This window comes from Chenopodium quinoa, unplaced genomic scaffold (genome assembly GCF_001683475.1).
Source record: "Chenopodium quinoa cultivar QQ74 unplaced genomic scaffold, ASM168347v1, whole genome shotgun sequence".
Classification (NCBI taxonomy): domain Eukaryota; kingdom Viridiplantae; phylum Streptophyta; class Magnoliopsida; order Caryophyllales; family Amaranthaceae; genus Chenopodium; species Chenopodium quinoa.
In genome coordinates this window covers 4,608,022-4,626,924 of record NW_018742390.1, presented here as the reverse complement: position 1 = coordinate 4,626,924, position 18,903 = coordinate 4,608,022, and the positions used below count along the sequence as shown (strand labels likewise).

Sequence of the window (18,903 nt, the reverse complement as noted above, 5' to 3'; positions counted from 1 at the left end):
CTCTCCATGTGCTTTTGCATACTAGCCAACATCGCTCTAATTTCTGCCAAAGCAGGGTCAGAAGATGAGGAGGGTTGCTGTGGTTGGTTCTTCTGGCCAACATTGGGATGGTAATATTTCTGCTGTGGTTGTCGTGGCGCCTGTGATTTTGTGGAGGTGGTGGATTCTGAACATTGGTGATCCGATAGGAAAGATATGGATGATTCCGGAACCCAGGATTGTAGGTGTTGGAGTATGGGTCATTCTACCTATAAGCTTGAAAGGCATTGACTTGCTCCACAAACTCCTGCAATCTTGCTCCCAATGACCTACAATTCCACAATTTTCACATAAAGCCTCATTAGTATTATTATTAATTGCAGAAACATTAGCTATATTTGCAGTAGTAAGATTATCTAATTTTTGACAAATAGAGGTTAATTGAGCTTGTAAAAAGGATACAGAGTCGACAGTATGTTTCCCTTTGTTAGAAAAGCCTCTAGGATTCCCATATTGGGAATTTTGGATTGCCATATCTTCGATAACTTGACCTGCATTATCAACATTAAGGTTCATAAACCTCCCACTAGCTGCAGAATCTAATATTGTTCTAGATGAATTTCCAATCCCATTATAAAAGGCTTAGATCAACCGTCACCGCGCTAAATTATGGTGGGGACACTCCCTCTACAGATCCTTAAATCTTTCCCAAGCCTCATATAAAGTTTCATCTGGCTCTTGGGCAAAGTTCTAAATTACGCTTCTTAGCAAAGTTGTCCTCTCTAAAGGATAGTATTTATTATAGAAATTTAAAATAAGAGTCTCCCAGTTAGTTATACCAAGTGCAGTTCCATTCAATCCATTATACCATAATTTAGCTTTTCCACATAAAAAAAAAGGAAAGAGAATCTCCCTGATCTGTTCCTGTGTGACCTCAGCTTGCTTGATGGTATTACCGTATTGACAGTAGTCTGCAATATGAAGATTTGGGTGTTCACCCTTAGCTCCACTGAATTGCTTCCTTTCTATCATCGTGATAAATTGCGGTTTAATCTTGAATTACACTCCATCAAGAGCTGGAGTTGGAGTAAGGTGTGGAAAATCTGTCTGCAACGGCTGCGAATAATCGCTGAGTTTCTTAGGTGTCGTCATCCCTGATTTTGAATTTGAAGGAACTTTTGAATTACTAGAATCAGTTGGAGGGTCTCTGCAATTATTGTTATCCCCAAAACTCGCCCAGGATTTGCCTCTAAAGATTCTTTTGTCTATGAAAAGAGCGTTCGATCTCATAATCGAATGGGATATAACCTGATTTGGAACACCTGGGCATAAAGAAAAAACTAAAAAGAAAATATGAGACTTGCCTCAAAGAACTAACGTTCTCTGAGCAAAGAAGAAACAACCTAGACTACAGAAAACAATCAAAAATAAAAATAAAACCGTTTCCCCGGCAACGGCGCCAAATTTTGACAGGCTAAAGTCGTATCACCCAATCAAAAGTATTACCTAAAACCACTAACTAAATATAAATAGGGAATTAGGATCGAATTTATAGGGAAACTGGTCTTTCTATTCCCAATTAATTAAAGCAATCTAAATTATTAAGTAACAAATTATTATTATAGAAGGGAAACTAAACTACGAAGATTAAGGGTAGAGAAAATCAATGAATAAAATACTAAGGGCATAAGTTCAACAATAAATAACATTCCATGGTAAAACATAATAATAAATGCATCAATTAATCAGATCATAAAGGGCTTTCGCTACGCATTACAATCACATAATTAATCTACCGGTATTAAATCTCATCTCTCGAATCTCGACTAAACCATTAATAAATTAACCTGCCTATTGAAACTAAGCCTAAATATCAATTGTCATCTCTCGAATCTCGAATTAATATTGCTAAACTCATACATAAAAGACATGCTCATGTCTAGTTGCATAGCATTAAATCAATCAATAGAAAATTAATCTAGCATTAATAATCAACAACAATAAATTACCCCTTCATATTATTTATGGATCCCCATAAATCCTAGAAAGAAAACTACGCATAATTAAATATAAACTAAACAAAGCAACCAAAGAGAACATGATGAATAAAAGAAATAGAAATACTGAAATTAATCGCGAAGAAATCGTTACCAAAGTTAACGTAAACAAATGGTTGAAACAAGAACAAAGTATATAGTTGTAGAGAGAGAAAGTAAAGCTAAGTAGAGAGAGAAAGTCTAAGAGAAGATATTAATAAGAGATAAAAGAAAGTGTTGAACTTACTTAACAAAATCGTATTTATATTAAGCAAGTTAATCCTAAACTAAAACAACTAATCGACGCTCTAAAACTCATCAGGGACACGCGCCCGGTCGAGTGCCACACCGCCCGGTCAGGCCAGCCTTTTTTCAATTAAGGGTATCTCTCGCGCCCTACCGGGCGCGAGCTCGGGAGAAGGGATGCTTCATTCTTCTTTTTCCCCACCCGTCCAGGCGCGCCTTCGGGCGAAACAAAATTGGCTGGGCAAAGCTCTTGGGCTATCTTGGACTTCTTGATTGGGCTCCGATCGTTCGGCCTAATCTGGATTTCCTCTTTAGGGTCTTGAATACTCGGTCCAAATGCCTCGGTATCACATATGTTGAGCCCTTAATAACCGATTTGATGACTCTAACCGGCCCTGGGCTACGAAAACTGGTCGTGCTCCTCCAATGCTCATAGTTGCTCCATAAAATCTCGGGAAAATGCTCCAGAAGTGCAAATCCCTATAAAACTCAACCAAAACTACGAAAACAATAGGAAACACAAATTAGTAGTAAAAATCACTCTAAAGAGCCAAAAACACTATCAATTATGACCAAGGGACGGGGGTAAAATACTATATTAAATAGACATGTCAAGGAGTGGGGACCAAACTTGCTCCCCACTCCTCTCCTTAAAAACCACCACCTCACAACTCTCATTCTCTCTTGCTAGCCGCCAAATGGCAGTCCCACTTGAGCACCAAGGCACCCCAAGTGGGCTGCCATGCCTCTCCATATGCTCATGGCTACCCATGGCCAGCAAGCCCAGCACGAGCGTGCGGGCTACTACAGTCGTGGGCTGCTGCTAGCTCCTCGGCCAGCATGCCTCGCACCATATGTGTGAGCTGCTGCCGAGGGCTACTGTTGGCCATATGCGCACATGGCTGCAGCAGCCATGCTAGCTCAAGCACGCACCAGCCAACCATAGGCTCGACTTGGTGCGCTTGCTAGCCACCATGTCCCTAGCACTCGGTTTTCTTGGGGCATTCCGATGCTAAGGGTATCTTTGGAAATATGTTGATTTATTAGTTTTTCTCGTCTCGTCTTTTTTTCATTTTCGACTCGACTTTCGACGCTCTAAGCTTGAATTTCCGACGTCTAAATATTAATTACTCGGGCGACTCATTAATTCCTTCCGAATTAATTCGTCGTTTTGGTTCGCTAGTTGCTTGGGTGTGACCCGAAGGGTTCAGTCAAGATTAAGCTGTAATATTAATTATTCATTAATATTATTGATCGGAAGCGGCCTCCACCCAGGCATTCCGATCACTTGACCTCACTGAATAATTAGCTTTCTAATAATTCCGAACCCTCTATCGGAATAATACACTTGTTCGAAGGACATCATTCATTTCATAAAAAACCAAAACTGTGAGTGAATTAGTATATGAAGATGAAGTTAATATGCAAATGCAAGCTTGCAATGAAATATCTAGTACTAATCCTAATGACATTTATATTCAAATTGATATATGCATTGAGGATTATAATAAATATAAATTATTCGCATATATTGATAGTGGTTGTTCTATATGTTTTGGAAAGAGGTCATTATTTCCAGAATTCTTGTGGAAAAAGGCTAAAAATCCTATGCAAATTAGAATTGCTAATAATAGTGTCATGATGCATACGGAGATAATCGAAGAATTACCAATAGAAATTGGAGGAGTCCAATGTGTTATTCCTATTTTATGGGCAACTGATCAACCTAGTCATGATATGATAATAGGAAATAATTTTCAAAGATTATACTCTCCATGCACTCAAACCCTTGGTCAAATAATCTTTACTATTAATGGCCATTCTGTTCCTATACAGAAAATAACAAGGGCATATACTCATTAGACTATGGAATTTACACGCAGCCAACGTGGTGATAAGGTTACTCCTACACAACGAGAGGTTGCACTTAGAATTTCTGAGTGTGATTCATCATTAATAGATCTGATAAATAAGCAGCATAAAAAATTATGTGAAAAATTATATTCAACAAATCCTTTAGAACATTGGGAAAAGGATAAGGCATTTGCTAAGATAACTCTAACAAATGCTAATAAGATTATTAGAGTAAGACAAATGGTCTATACCAACCAAGATATACAAGAATTTGATGAACAAATAAAAGAACTATTGAATAAAAAGCTAATTAAGAATAGCAAGAGTCCTCATAATAGTCCAGCATTCATGGTAAGAAATCATGCAAAAGAAAAAAGAGGCAAAGCTAGAATGGTCATTAATTATAAACAGCTAAATGACAATCCTGTCTTTGATGGCTGTTACATTCCTAATAAAACTGTGTTATTTAATAGAATACAAGGACCCACATGGTTTTCTAAGATGGACTGTAAGGGTGGTTATTGAAAAATTAAAATTGAAGAAGAGAGTATTCCATTAACTGCACTATTTAGTGCCCCTCAAGGGCATTATGAATGGTTAGTAATGCCTTTTGGATTAAAAAATGCTCCATAAATGTTTCAGAGAAGAATGGATAATATTTTTAGAGAACTTAATCATTGTTGTTTGGTCTATATAGATGATATCCTAATATTCTCAAAATATATACAACATAAGAATGATCTTAAAGCAGTAACTCAAAAATGTGCAGAGCATGGTATAATCCTTGAAAAGGATAAATGTGTTTATGCTAAACAAAAAATTGAGTTCCTAGGATTAGAAATTAAAGTAGGAAAAATAATATTGCAAAAGCATATTTTGGAAAAGATTGAAAAATTCCCAGATAAAATTGAAGATAGAAAACAACTAAAAAGATTCCATGCTTCTGATTTCATAAAAAATCTTGCTTTATTAAGAAAACCATTACATCAAAAACTCAAGAAAGAAATAACTTTGAACTGGAAGGAAAGTGATTCCAAAATTGTTCAAGAGTTAAAAGCTATGTGTAAAGATCTTCCTGTACTAACACTACCTACTAGTAAAGATGATTTAATCTTTGAAACAGATGCTAGTAATAAGCACTGGAGTGTTGTGTTAAAAATCAAAGAAGGAGAAAGACTTTGCAGATATAGCAGTGGAAGTTTTTACAAAGCTGAGTTAAATTATCCTACTATGCAAAAGGAAATCCTTGCAGTTATTAGAGGAATTGAGAAGTTCTTAATCTTCTTAGCCCCTAAGCAATTCTTAATAAGAACAGACTGCAAAGGTATACTCATCAGTTTTTGTTAAAAAGAATTTTTCTAATATGCAAGCGCAAGGGAGACTCCTGCGTTGGCAATTATGGCTTAACCAATTCTCTTTTACTGTGAACAAATACAAGGATCGAAGAATTCTTTAGCCGATAGTCTAACCAGAGAATTGGCTAATGGCAAAGAAACACAAGACATCAGAAAAACCTCATGCCCATCAACTAGAAAAGATGGAGGTAGAGAGAAAAACTCTTATTGAAGAAATTGATAAAGCAATGGAGCAGGTTTCACCCTCCACTTGGGCCTTGATAGAGGCCATGATTGTTTTATCAAAAAGAATCGAGATGGTTTAATTAAAAGTTGTCATGTAGCGATTCGAAGGTTCCTAATGTATGAAGTGATGGTCATTATCGTGAGACTCATTCCTGATATTCAGGATATAATACCAAATAAAATAAAAGATAACAAATTTAGGTATGGTATGATCTAGTTGTATCAAGGTCATATAAGATATATGATGTCTATGATATATAGGGAAGTAGAATAATATTCAACACCAATTCCAGAGTGGGTACTGTGTCAATTCATCCACATTCACTGGAATGGAGGGCACCATATGTAGCGGAGCACTATAGAGCTTGGGATTATGGGATAGTTCATAATATTGTACCATTTCCTGATAATAATACTACGTTCTTTGAGAAGCTCACGAAATTCCAAAAGTATGCTTTTAGGAGAATTTATGAAGCAACAAGATATAAAAGTAGAGTTGAACAAGTCCAAGTGCAAAGTGCAAACAATGAAATGGTTGAAGGAAAAATTAACTCTCCACATTTCCTGACCGTGTTTGAAGACGTTCATCGAAAACTCAAAGATCCAATATGTATCCAGCAGAGACGAGTAAAAGATCCACGGAGGCAAGAGCTTATGGATTTTTCTATATTGCTTAGTATCTTAACCAGTTCATAGAGTTAAAAGAAGAACCACCAGTCATAATACATGTGGGAAATACTACTATAGTAGCACCAGAATGGTTAAGAAATTATATAGGAGTATTACATGGTGAATCAGTGTATGATTATCTCGAACAAGTTGAACCTGGGAGATATTTATCCTTAAAGGGAAAAGAGAACTTATTGGAGATCTTTGTAACATGAGATAAATCCTATGTTGCTATATGTGTGATGGATCTAAGTAAAGAAGAAGACAACCAAATGTATGTCCATTATGAAGACAGTAAGGACAACAAATGTGGTCTACAAGATGTGATGGAGTCCTGAGCCTACACCAGCAATAATGTATTCTACTTTACTATTGTAGCACGATTTATTTGTTTTAAAGAATATTTAGAAAAGCAGTGAACGATATTCCCTTGTTGAGTCATTGTTTTCTGTAAGCCACGTGTCGGTGACCTTTGTGAGCCTTCCCCTATATAAAGGGCATTAGGCAAAGAAGTGAAGGTAGAGTTGGAAGAGTTGGAAGAGTTAGCTAGAGAATTGCTCTAAAATCATTAGAGAGTCCTCTAGTGAAAAATACTCACCTTAAGAGACAGATTGGTTCTCCATCTCTCTTAAAGTAGAGAAAACTCTAGTTCTGATTATGTTTGTTTAAGCTTTCAGTTTGTGTGTTCGTTGTAATATATGAGTGTTATAATCTTTTCTAATTAAATAAAAGTTTCGTTCAAGAAGAGAATGTTATCCCCTTGAATCTTATATATCAAATGAGTTATCTTTCTGTTTAAGAAATTCCATCATAAACACAGTAAGAATTGTTTAACTAGAGATTACGGTCTAAGGAAGGAAACGAATTAGATTTGTGCTGAGCCTGATCTAAGGAAGACAGGGTTGGGGTTAGCCACCTTGGTAAAGCCGGAAGCTCAGAACTTCAGAGATTGTCGACTAAGTTCAGGTATTGGTCAAAACTCTCTAGTTAAAGAATTATTATTATTGTGAAGCATGTGGGCTGTTAAATTGTTAAAGTAATTCATTTCAATGTATAAATAGTAGAGTAGTGATAACTCGTACCAATAAAAGTCATTTAAGTAATTATTATATCGAATTATAGTAAAAATCAATGTATTATTAAAAACTGCTATTTTAAATTAAGGTGCTGTTATTAATTTATCAAGTACTATTATTGATTCATTAAGTACTATTATTTACCCTAAATAAAATATATTTAAAAAAAAAAAAAAAAAAAAAAAAAAAAAAAAAGCTAACATCACTTGGTATTGGGCGAAGTGACCTATACTGAGTAGCGGTCCATCATTCCCCAATGGCTAAGGCGTATTACCAAAAGAAAACAACTGCGAGTATATTATAATAATTAAAAATATAAAGATACTACGTATTTGTACAAGTACCCAATCCGCCCAAAGGCTTTCAACAATCATCAGACAAGGAAGGCCCCAACGTACAAGAGCAAGAAGATTTCCAAACGTTTTTCAAGATAATGTAATTTGAATCGGCTGAATTCTGCAGTTGTATTGCATGTTTCAAGAATGAAGCTATGAACAGACCATAAAAGCTAAGAACACAAGACCAAGTCGTGTGCCTAAATTCAAGACTGTACTTCTAAACAAAGAATGGTGAGAATGAATTTAACAAACAGCTAGATACAATGTGCAAGCAAAACTAGAATCTATCCTCCTACTCGAGCAGAACCAAAGAGCAAGCAGGTAAAGAAGTTGAAACTAAAGATAGTTACCACCCTTAAAGTTACAAGACAGAAGGACAATCGGACTAATTACAGCACAACAGAAAACCTCACACTAAACAAAACTGAGAAATATAACCTCCCACCATCAACTCTTCAAGAAATTTCCAATGATAACCCCTGTGCAAAACCTGCATCAACAAAGAAAAAAGAGAGCTCAATCAGAAGCTCAGGCAAAATCAAAATACTTAATACATTAATCCAAATAATTGGTCTTTCGCTTCATCAGAGAGCATCAGGGTGACATACTTCCAATCAGATTCATCTAATTTCATAATTACAGACACCAAGCACATATTAAAAAATTCCCCCCATTCCACTGTATTAGTCATAACCAAAATTACATAAATTCGAAAATACCCAACACTGGTTTTTCTTAATCAATTTCTTACAACACAAATGGTTGGTTACACAAATAAAATAGTACATTCTAAAGTGTGAATATCAAACAGACCAGCAATGTGGGATGCATTGTAGTAAAGGACAATCAAGGTGGAACAAGAGAATTGAGTACTTTAAAAGGGCGAAAACCCTAACAACTAGAGCATGACTTCAAAAATATACTAGTTAAAAGTTTGACTTGTCCATACCAACTATGATAATGAATTCAAAAGAAAGACTACATTGATTCGGTAGATATGTATAATTTCAAATGTTGAAGATAGTTGCAACATATTAACACAGTTCCTTGAACATGATTACTGTTATGTAACCTATTATTTAGGGATTGGGGGAAGTAAGAATTATCTTGATTTCAAAATTGATTGAGAATATTCAACAAAAGAAAAGACATGCATGGTTTCATTTATCTTAGGAAAATTTGTCAATTACTACCACGTATTAGTGTCATTTTGAAAATTACTACCGCGAATTAAAAAACATAAATTTTTATTTTACTATAAGGCTCGACTTTAAGCCAATTATGACATTACTTTAGACCCTTAACTCATGTTTAACCCCTAGTTAAGCATTTAAACGTCCTAAAAAAATTAGAAAAAAATAAATCCTTCTATCCCATGGTTATCCCCCTATAACTAACTTGACTAGACCCCCCTTTCCTTTCTTTCTCCCTCTTCACCATTTGTAAAATCCCTCCAAGTTTGCTGCTCTAAATTCATACTAATTCTTCCCATCTATCCTCTAATTGATCCAAGTAAATTTAATTTCCTTTTTCAAAAATTAAACTTTTATAATTTTCGATTTTAGGGTTTTATGATTTAGGGATTTTGCAATTTAGAATTTTTGGATTGCAATTTTGGTTGATTAACATAGGGGTTTTATATTTTTTTTTTGAATTAAACTATCAAATAAGCATAATATGTAATTTGATTTGGTTTTTTTTTTTTTTAATTTTATAATGTGACAGGAAGATGTTTAGGGGGACGGGGACAACCGGACAAGGTCGATCGATGGGTTGGAAATGCAAGTGTGGGTTGAAGGCTTCAATTATGAAGTCTTGGAGAGTCTCTTCAATGGAACTTGAAGTCAAAGTGTAGAAGAGAAAGAAAAATGGGTTGGGTTAGAGGGATTTTATTTTTATTATTTTAGAGGTTGTGGAAACTTAACCAGGAGTTTGACGTGAGTGAAGGGGTCTAAAGTGACGTCATAATTGGCTAGAGCTTGAATAAAATAAAATTTTTAAAACATTTTGCGGTAGTAAGTCACAAGTTTTTTAATACGTGGTAGTAATTTTCAAAATGACATCAATACGCCGTAGTAATTAGCAAATTTTCATTTATCTTATTACTATTTATACGTTCATAGAAATTTAACACATAATTTACCCAACTATTGGCAATTTGGCAGTCCAGCAAAAATAAACCCAACCACACATATATACAAAAATAATCTCCACTATCAAATTTGTTAACAAAGTGTATAAATTTGAAGCTGGCAATGGACAGGGAAAGAATAACTGTAAGTTCTTTAGCCTCTAAGACTTTTGTTTCATTACAATATTCATTCTTCATGTTGAACAAGGTCTGACCTCTTTTTCTGGGGTACTGTATTTGCTGGAAATTTCAATATCAGTTTTATCCAATGCATTTTTGTTCTAATTAGTTTTGCTGGATCACCAATAGTTGTGTTTATCTACATTTAAAATTTCAAATGTGGTGAAAAGATCAAAAAATCAATCTATATCAAATTTCTGACCACCTTTCTCAAGTCAGGAATCTCTATGCCTTCTTATTTGTTAGAATCTGGAATATCCGTAGACCTCTACTGAACGCTTCATTAAATAAGATTCTTGTTTGCATTGACTGGAAACCAGGCATCCAAGAGAGAAATGCAAGAGGAGTCATAACAATCACACCAAACATGATGTCATACAGACGAGCCATGGCCATAATAACCCTCCAAAGAACAGTTTTCCGTATAAATCCTCGAAGCACGAGGGCAATAGAAATAATACCCCAGCCAGTTGGAATAAATGCCAAGAAACTTGTAAACAGGTCAACGATTTCCAGACTAGTGAACTTCAGCAACACCACTATCACAAGAATAATCAAGACAATAACCAGGAACTGGATGAGACGGTAGTAGATATGATCTTTAGCAGAATATCTATATCGTGCATATGATGTTAGAAGAAAAACTCCAATAGCAGCAACGACATAGATCCAAGACAGCAAATAAACAAGAATACTTTTACTTCCAGCAGCAATACCCAGCTGATATACAATCCCAAACTGGAAAAAGAAGAATCGGAGATCCAGTATCACCTCCAGAAGCTTCCCCCATAAACCAGTTGTTCTCAGATGATCCTGCTCCTCATTCCACCAAGCCTCCCAGCTCTGCTCAGACTTCACAAAAACTCCACCGCTATACCAGACCCAGTTCAAGAAATCACCAAAGTCATTCACAGTTTTTAACCAGTCAAAACCTGAAGGATTGAACAGAAAGGGAGCCAGTAACCATGATATCACCAAGAACCAACTTGAGATGGTCAGAGCAATGTACACAAATGTGTCTTTTGCTGCAGGGCTGAATCCAGCATACACTGTGAGTATCAGCCCCAGTTCAATTGCTTTCACAAAATGGCTGCGGGAATACAGTCGGTAATTTTCAGCAAAACTCTTGTGCTGCACAACAAAGCCACGTCCAGTAGCGCGATATTTGGCACCTCCATGTAAAATTGTCCTGCCGAAGTAGTGGGTACGGGTACCCATTGAGAATGTGAAGAAAACAGATGAAAGTTGTAGCTGCATGGTAATGAAGTCCCATATAGAATTGAGGAATCCAAGTTCTAGAGAATTTTCAACAATCATCGGAAGAGCCGTAAACAGACCTATCTGGATGATGAACTGCTGATTCAATATCGTGCCAAGTGCTGCATTGCTATTAGTAGAGTCCGCCTCAATAGAAGCCTCAATCCCACTTAGAGCCAAGTATAGGCGGCCCCACAAAAATGCGTAAACGGTCAGAACTACCATCATTGTATTGAAAAAGAAACCAACTGTAGTGTAGAAGAAAGACAGCATCCTGAAAAAGTCCAACCTATGACCCAAACGATACACATCTCTGCTGAGAACCTGCTCACCATTTCCACTGGCCACTTTAGCCTCAAACATTGATATCTGGTTTAGTCCGACATCCCTTCCCTTGCCTACCTGAATGTATTCATGGTGAGTGACATTACCACCCCGTAGTGTGCAATTGAAGCCAGCAAATATATCCTCACTGATATTAATGACTCTGGATGCTTTACTAACTCCTCCACGAGTCAAGAACCAAAACCTATCAAAGACATCAGGATGACCATAATGCATTCTAACTTTTAAAGGATTGGCAAGAACACGTTGGCCCAAGGTCACAAAGCTCATTTCCTGGGATGACATGAACCGAGCAATAGAAGAAACACCACTAGTGAATATGTGTTCACGGACACCTAAAATTGTTGGCTTGCGAATACCATGCTTATACCTGAATTCTTCCAACAAATTCCGCATCTTGAGAGTCTCCTCGAAATAATTATCTTGATTCATATCAATTGTCTGAATAGCATCCCCACGAGTAAAAATAATGGAGCTGTTCTGATTTTCCGGCTTGCCTTCTCCAAGCTTGATAGGACCAGGCAACTTGATTCGGTAGATTTCCACTTCCTGCTCTAGCTGCTGATCATACTTTACAAGAACAGAGTAGTAATCTTTGCCAACCCTTCCTGTGGGAACTTCGTCAACATAAGCAACACGAAGGGCTTCATTGTGCTTTAATAATTGCAGTATTTCCTCAGCCTGGGGCTTCTTCTCTGCCTTCTGTGTACCATATATCTGGCATGCAATCACGTAGGTAAATTTCATTAAAGCAGTTCCATACTCATGACCTTTGTACAGTTCACTGATAGAACTACTGGCTCGACTCAGACTCCCCCCACTTCTCAATGATGATAACCTTGCAGAGCCAAAACCACCCAAACCACTGCTCTGTCTCGCAGTAGCAAGCTCAAGTGCCCCCTCCTTAATGTCCATCTCAGATGCCGAATCCAGGAAAGCTAACATCTTAAGGGCACGATAATAATACATCATCCCCCTAACAGTGCGAGAAAGGGTCTGACCTCTGTAGGATGCCCAAAGCCTAAGGTCTCTAAGCTTACAGTCCCAACCTTCTTTATCATCTGTCAGACCCTCTCGATGCATACGCTCCATGAAATTCTCCCACTCATCCTTATATATAGTCTGCAAGTAAAATAGGGTAGAAATTCCATCTTCATTCTCCTTTTGCAGCTGTTCCTTACTGTACATGACCTCTTCACTGTAGTACGGTGTCAGAACACTAAAAGACAGCATTTTTTCCACCTGTGGGGCATGAGGCATATTCATGAAGAGGGAATTGCTGAAGAAGGCAATCCTCCGTCTCGCCTCAAGATTCTTCGGGACATTATGCATAGAGTCTTTGGAGGTAAGAATGATGTTCAAACGTCGGAGCTGCCTGTAAAAGGATTCATTATCCTCACCGGGCAACTCAATGGCATCCTCAAAAAGCAGGCTCTTTCCAGAAGCAGATCGAGGAGCCAAACCGTCCTCCCTTAGGCGTTCGGTAGGTCTCTGATCTAGATAAAAGTCCCTTATGGCTGTCTCATAAAGGGCCTGCAATGCATCCACCACCTTGCTGAGATCAACCTTCTTAGGTTGGATCAGCATCAAAACAAGAACACTCAGTTTCTCATGGATTTTTCGAAGAGCATTCAAATCATATGTCTTGGTGAATTTCTCAATCTCAATAGCCTGATCAATTTCTTGAAACAAGACCATCATGATAGAATGTTCTTCAGTACCTTTTTTAACAATTGCAAGCAGCAAATACCTTATAGCGTCGTATGCTTCTATCACAGCACACCGGCGGTACTCATTCTTGCATATCTTATGCCAAAGCCACCTATCAGGTGCATCAACCAGCTCTTTTGCCTGACCAAGTGCCAGAAGCAGCTCATTGCAAAGAAGTATACATGGCCAACGAATGACCCTTACATTCCAAGTATTCTGAGCGAGCTCCAGCAACTCAACTTCTTTATCACTTATGATGTCCTCTTCTCTGAAAATACTAATCACTTCATTCCATACCCAAGCAAACTTATTTGCCTCCACCTGACTAGACTCAAGTTTTTTGTAAGGGCGGCCAAACCCATACCTGAGCTTCAACCGATGGATTGCATCCTTACATTTGTTTTTAATCCCACTTGAATTCAGCAGCTGCTCCCCAGGCATGAGATTAAATTGAATTGCACTAGCAAAGAACTGAAACCTCAACCTTAATTGCTGTATGTTTCGGATCTCACCCAGATGAGAAAACAATCCCACTGCCGCACCAACAAAGGATGAGTAGATAGAATACCATATCTGCAAGTCCATCAGGTAAATCAAAACAACAGGAAGCCACAAAATCCCAACTGCAAATCGGTTACTGCCCCGGAAGAACTCATACCACTCATATTCAACATCCTTAAGATTCACCAGGATATGTGTCGGTTTAATCATAGGCCTGATCTGAAGGAAATAACTAAACACAAACTTGGAAGCAAGCACCAAAATCCAAAACAAGGTATACTTGATATTATCTGCAAGACTTTCTCTCAGTCCACGACCCACAAATATCCTGGTCTGAAACCACCAAGTAAACATATAAAATATCTTCCAATTTGTCTCCTCCACAAAATTCCGAACCCAGGGGATAATAAACAGAACCAAAGCCAAAACCTCAGGAAGTACAAACACCGCGACAGCCAGCAGAAAATTAATGATCTGCCTTTCAGCAGCACCAGACCATCCCCTATTATTATTCCTCTGCGTCCATATCTTTGCATAAAAAGTCCCAAAGACAATCGCCCACACAGCAGAAGTAACACACTTCAATAACATCCTAACTCCAACCATCAAAGTCTCCCTCGAAACCAATCGATACTGCATTCCAATATCAAGAAGGGACTGTAGAAACCTCATCACACTCCATGTCAAGAACACAGTCAAACACTTTACTTGAACTTCCCTATGAGTCAATGAAGACCATGGGTACCCTCTACCATTAACCTCCTGCTCCCAAGCAACAATAATCGCCGCTTGCAAGAACAGCACCAGCATCACCCACAAACGATCGAAACTATGATACAGATTCCAGAACGAGCGTTGCTCGACAAACCCAGTTTTACCCACATGTCTCTTCCTCCCTTGAACCACAAAGAAAGTACTTGACTCGTCAATTGGCCACTTCAACTTATCAAAACACCTCCTACTCCAAAAATATTCATTAATATCATCATAATTTCGCCACGCACTATGAGGGTTCGTCCCATTCCCACTACTCTCAACCTCTTTACTAATCGAATTATAAATGGGTTTCACAATTTGATCCAAAAAAGCATTCTCCCCAGTAATTTGAGGTATATAAGGTCTCCCAGTATTCTCATCAATATAATCCTCCAATATCTTGTTCAATTCCAATGCCATATGATGAAAAATATAGCACAAACATTCAGGAACAAATCTCAAATTAGCAGACTCACCCCAAATAAGCAAATACAAAGCAACATACAACAATTCCCGCCGTAAATCATCATCTCGGCGACGATTCTCCACGATCCAGATGCTGGACCTCCGACCAAGATACCCGCACCAAAGGGTATAATTCTTCAAAATCTTACGGCGGAAGCGGCGGAGAACAGCATGGTCGAGGCAGTCGATGTTGTCGGGGGGAGGTTGAAGGCGCATTTGAGAGTTGGCCAAGTGAAGCACGAGGTGTTCCCTTTGGTTGCGGATGCTGTCGGACTGAAAGCCGAAGAAGAAGCCGAGCCAATCGAGGAGGTCGTAATGTGGGTCCCATTGGATGTAAGGTGGTTTGCGGAGATCGCCGGTGGTTCGAAGAGCGGACTGTGCGGCGCGAATTTCGGGGTACCGGAGAGATGGGTGGTCGGCTAAGAGGTCGTGGATAGGGATGATGTTGTAAGGGGGACGACGCGATGATGACGTCATCGCATCGGAAATAAGAAGAACAAGGAGGGTTTATTAGTTTAGAGAGAGATGGAATTTTTGAAAATTATAAGTATATTTAGAAATAAGGTGACCAGGTTACAGATGTAGATCCAGCAAGCATACAGTTGCTTGGCAGTGTTCAAAATTGTTATTTTTAAATACGTGCTCTATTTTTTTACCTGCGGAATTTTAGGAGAAATTGGATAAAGTAATAAAATATGGAAGTAGTGGGATAGTTGAGAAAATTAAAAATTGTAAAGAGCAAAAGTAGTGGAAGAATAGGAGGAGAGAGAGTATTATGTTGTGTCACTAAGTGTGAGAAATGAATTTAATATTATAAAAGTTTTTCAAAAAAAGAAATGAAGCAAGTATTTAAAAAACGGCCGAAAAAGGAAAGTGCAGCAAGTATTTAAAAACGAAGGGAGTATAAATTTTGAGTATCTCCGTTTTTAAATACTTTCTCCATTTTTTCATGCACAATGTTTTAGGAGAAATTGGATAAACTAATAAAATAGGGAAGTAGTGGGTTGGGTGGAAGAATTAAAAATTGTAAAAAGCAAAAATAGTGGAGGGAATTGGATGAGAGAGAATATGAAGTTTATAAAATTTACCAATAAATCTATAATCTATATCTATAACTTGTGTAACACTCCTGCCATGCACGGATACAATTGAATTATTATTATTATTATTATTATTATTATTATTATTATTATTATTATCGGTATTGTTAATTTTATTACATAGAATTGGAAGTTAAATTAGTAAATGTTTAGCCATTTTTTATAATTATATACATTAATACATATATAAACTAATGAGTCTAAAGATATCGTCTCAAGATTATTCTTTTATATTGATTTTTTTTTTAATACCATCCAACATTTATGTAGTTAAACTTTTAGATCCATATATAAGGTTATGGTATTAGACTTATGTTTGCTTATTATAATGATTTACTTAAGTTATTTTCTACGGTTGTAATAAGGACTTTATATGTTTTATGAATTTATATTATGAACTATTTGGGAGTTTTTAATGATTTCTTATTTTATCATCATTGTTTGTTTTTTTATGCTTATTTTTTTTTACATTTATTTTAATTCATGAAGAACACGGATATTACTCAAGTTGAATTTGCTATGAATGGTGAAGAATTATGTATTGCTGACAGTGCAATTACTCATACAATACTTAAAAATAAAAAGTATTTCTCTCATTTGATGATGAAAAGGATTAATGTGAGTACCATATCGGGTAGTACAAATATTATTGAGGGCTCCGGAAGAGCCACTATAAAATTGCATTGGGAACTGAAATTAAAATAATTGATGCTTTATACTCCCCATTGTCTTAAAGAAATTTATTATGTTTTAAGGATATTCCCAATGACGGTTATCATATTTGTAGGGAATATTTCAAGCATTATCCCTAGCTTGAACCCCACTGTGATCATACAATAAAGTACGGTGGCGTCCAAAGGGAAAGAAGATAGAGCAAAAGAGTCGCCAACAAGTTTTAGGAACTTGTAAACCGTTCACGAGGTGAAGGTTACACCCCTTAACGATCCAAGAGATCGTCAAATCCAATAGGTCTAGAACCATGACTGGTAGTTCGGGGATGAAGGTACAAATCCAACCTAAAAGAGATTGAACCTGCCCTAATAATAGGCCTTTACTTTATTCTGATCGTATTCATGTGCGCTTTCTAACTAACATGCAATCAATAGGTTAACCTTAAACCTGTTTATCTATGTTGGTTGAATATTAATGCACAAATAAATCTATTATAGGCGATCACTTGAATTATAATCAAATTACCCTAAACAAGATTATTAATTATCTTATATAAGCGTGATTACAAGTACGAATTCCGTTTAAACATGCATAAAAGGCGTGATCAAGCAATAACAATAAATATCAAGCAACATAATAAAAATAAAAATTATAACAATTATAAAAATAATCATGAATCATGTTAAAGCATAATAATAGCAAGATCATAGGCATGATACTAACAAGATTAATAACAAACCCTAGCATGTCACTAAACAATAAAGATCAAATATTTAGCCCTAACATGATAATATTATGCTATTAGGAAAGAACATAGGAAGCATCACAATTGTCATATTTGATATTAAAGTTACCCTAAACATGATACTAGGAATTTATTGTTGTCACCCTAAACATTAAATTAAGAAAAGCATCCTAACATGATACTAGAAATCATAATAACAACCTAGACATGATTTCTACATCATACTAACAATTAAACAATTAAAGCACTTACTTGGATGCCTCGTACCTCTTTCTAATAACAAAATACACGCGTTAGTAACTTCAAGGGAAATAATAAACAAAACAATTAAATTAAATAATTAAAAAGAGAGATTTGGGACCAAACCCTCAGAAATTAAAACCTTTCACGTCTAGGGCGAAGGCAACTTCGAATTATGCTAGGTGTGTCTAGGTGTTGTGAATGTGGAATTTTGTATAAAGGTTGGTTTAGAAAAGAGAGAGAAAGAAAGCTTTAGCTTTGAGAGAGAAGAAAGTTAGAGAGTTGATGATTGTAGATTGTGGATGAGAATTGATGATAATTGATGATTGATAATTCAAAACGGAGTTTTTAGGATGCTATTTATAGAGAAAATCGGCCAAAAAGATAGAAAAATAAACCAGAATTCTGATGTGAAAAAAACGAAGTTAGTGCCAGACGCTAACGCTAGCGCCAGGCGCCAAGCTTAGCGCCAGGCGCTAATGCTGGCGTTAGGCGCTAACCAGTTTTTTTTACCCGTTTTCTAAAATCAGATAAAATTTAACCGTACAGGAGGATAAAATCGTATTTTCCTCAAAAACACTCTTTTATTCTAATTAAAATTCTAAAAAGTCAACAAAAGTCAATTTATCAATGCTAATTGAATTAGGAATGAAAAGAAACTTCTAGAAGAATCTAGAAGACTAAAACCATTCCTAATTGCATTAGGAATGATAAACCCATATTAGGCCCTCCTCAAGATCATTGAGCCGCATATAAGGATCAAACCGGGCCCAGTTTAGTAATTTGGCCATAACTTCCTCATTATTCATCGGAATTGGGCTTATAATATATCGTTGGAAAGCTCTTTACAAGCCCCATCCAACTACACCATTATTAGACCCTCATCATGGACCAACCAAACTGGATTGGCTGTTTTCTTAAAATAGGTTTTCAAAAACAGAGAGAAGAGAAAAGAAATTAAAACTATCCGCAACACTAAACTTCCCACACTTTCACTTCATTCGATTATGATTCGATGTGAAA

General features: G+C 36.7%; 1 protein-coding gene across 1 annotated transcript; it reads right to left on the bottom strand.

Moving 5' to 3' along the window:
* Positions 1 to 10,049: 10,049 nt before the first annotated feature.
* Positions 10,050 to 15,714, bottom strand: LOC110700158 (callose synthase 12-like). The gene has a single exon (XM_021877665.1). It carries the CDS (start codon positions 15,598 to 15,600, stop codon positions 10,315 to 10,317), a length of 5,286 nt encoding a protein of 1,761 aa, XP_021733357.1. The 5' UTR covers positions 15,601 to 15,714; the 3' UTR covers positions 10,050 to 10,314.
* Positions 15,715 to 18,903: the final 3,189 nt, after the last annotated feature.

Coding starts and splice junctions, on each gene's coding strand:
- LOC110700158 (XM_021877665.1), bottom strand. CDS start 15,600: ATGACGTCATCATCGCGTCGTCCCCCTTACAACATCATCCCTATCCAC.